Raw genomic sequence first — 1,771 nt, forward strand, 5'->3', positions numbered from 1 at the left:
GTACATGTACTCTGTGCGGTACATGTACTCTGTGCAGTACATGTACTCTGCGCAGTACATGTACTCACACATCTCTCCCACAGACTTAAACACATCAACAACAGAAGTCAGAACCGACCAGCTTCAGCATCCAGGGGCGCCCCCTGCAGGTGGCCCAGCAGCCAAACAACCCGAACAGCACGATGGAGGCCCCCGTGCCCGCCAGCACGTACGGGGCCACTGAGGGTCCGTTGGAGATCAGCAGAGTGTAGGGGCCCAACATGAACCTCCACCACAGACCCACCGCCAGCAGCACCACACCTGTCACCTGAGGGGGGAGGGGCCACACGACACACTGTCAACACCCTGTGTGTGTGTGTGTGTGTGTGTGTGTGTGTGAGACAGAGTCAGCGTCAGCGTCACGAGTATAATGAGCTCCGACAGCAAAGTGACAAACTGACAGAAAGACGTGAAGAAGAGATGACTCGCTCGTCCTCAAACACACACATGCACGCACACACACATCTGTGTATTTCAAATATACGTTAGTCCTGAACCTCCAGCTGACCTCTGACCTCAGCACATGATCACAGTCGTGAAGTTAAACTTTTCTCTTCTGTGTCAACATTTAAAAACCAGCGAAGCAGAAAATAAAGATGAAACAAACAAAAATAGATACTACAGAGACGTTTTTGTACCCAGAAGATGAGGCAGTAGAGCAGCAGCAGCGTCTTCACACAAAAGATCAGCGGTTTCGTCTCCATCCTCCTCGGAGCCATCGCTCGCTCTGCAGCTTCCCAAACTCCCAGAAAACCTGAAACCCTCACTGCACAAAACAACATTCAGATGCAGACACGCTTCAGTAAAGACGCTGAAAATATACAAGCAAAGGCCCGAAATACCTGCACGAGGAAACTAAAACAAAACACAAAGAAAACCAAAATTTTAAAGAGCCCTAAATCTGGCACAAAAATGACATGAATGTCATAACACTTAAAAAAAAATACAATAAAACGGGATGAATGTGACAAAAATCACCCAAATGTTGCACAAAAAAAGTAAAAAAACAAACAAAAAAAAGAACAGAAAGAAGACGACAAAGTTGGCCAAACAATTTGTACTAAAACATCACAAAAATCTCACCAACACTTTCAAATTAGTATGAATATGTATCAAAATTGGCCCAGATGTTGGCCAAAACTTTGCACAAAAAAGCCCCAAAAAATGGCACTGCAAAATAAAACACAAAAATCACACAATGTGGCACAAAAACTGGACAAAACCCTCAAAATAATGGCAACAAAAATGATCCCCAAATTGACCAAATATAGCAAATAATGGAGCAAATGTTACACACAAAAACAAGAGCTAAAGAGCTCGGTCTTACCGTCCAGCAGCTTCACAGATTAAAGCTCGTGTTTCAGACAGTCTGAGTTCAGACGCCTGACGGAGACGTGCAGGACGGCCCGAGGACAAACATGTGACCCTCATACTTCACACCCCACGCAACGCAATTCACACAGAGGTGATCCTCAGGGAGCCCGACCTGCTGATGTCACACCGACAGCCAACCAACAACCAACCAAACAACCAACCAACAACCAAACAAACAGCCAACCAAACAACCAACAACCAATCAAACAGCCAACCAAACAACCAACAACCAACCAAACAACCAATCAAACAACAGCCAACCAACAACCAACCAAACAACCAACCAAATACCAATCAAACAACCAAATACCAATCAAACAGCCAACCAAACAACCAACCAAACAACCAATCAAACAAC

At 45.2% G+C, this 1,771-nt stretch overlaps 1 protein-coding gene across 1 annotated transcript; it reads right to left on the minus strand.

The window, feature by feature from the left end:
• Positions 1-118: 118 nt before the first annotated feature.
• On the minus strand, positions 119-758 carry LOC121966884 (tetraspanin-7-like; the record flags this gene model as incomplete). Its single annotated transcript, XM_042516953.1, has 2 exons — positions 678-758; positions 119-307 (listed from the first exon to the last, which is right to left on the minus strand). Coding segments are annotated over exons 1-2 (270 nt in total), but the record flags the coding sequence as incomplete, so codon positions are not given.
• Positions 759-1,771: the final 1,013 nt, after the last annotated feature.

Source organism: Plectropomus leopardus, unplaced genomic scaffold, assembly GCF_008729295.1.
Source record: "Plectropomus leopardus isolate mb unplaced genomic scaffold, YSFRI_Pleo_2.0 unplaced_scaffold26213, whole genome shotgun sequence".
Classification (NCBI taxonomy): domain Eukaryota; kingdom Metazoa; phylum Chordata; class Actinopteri; order Perciformes; family Serranidae; genus Plectropomus; species Plectropomus leopardus.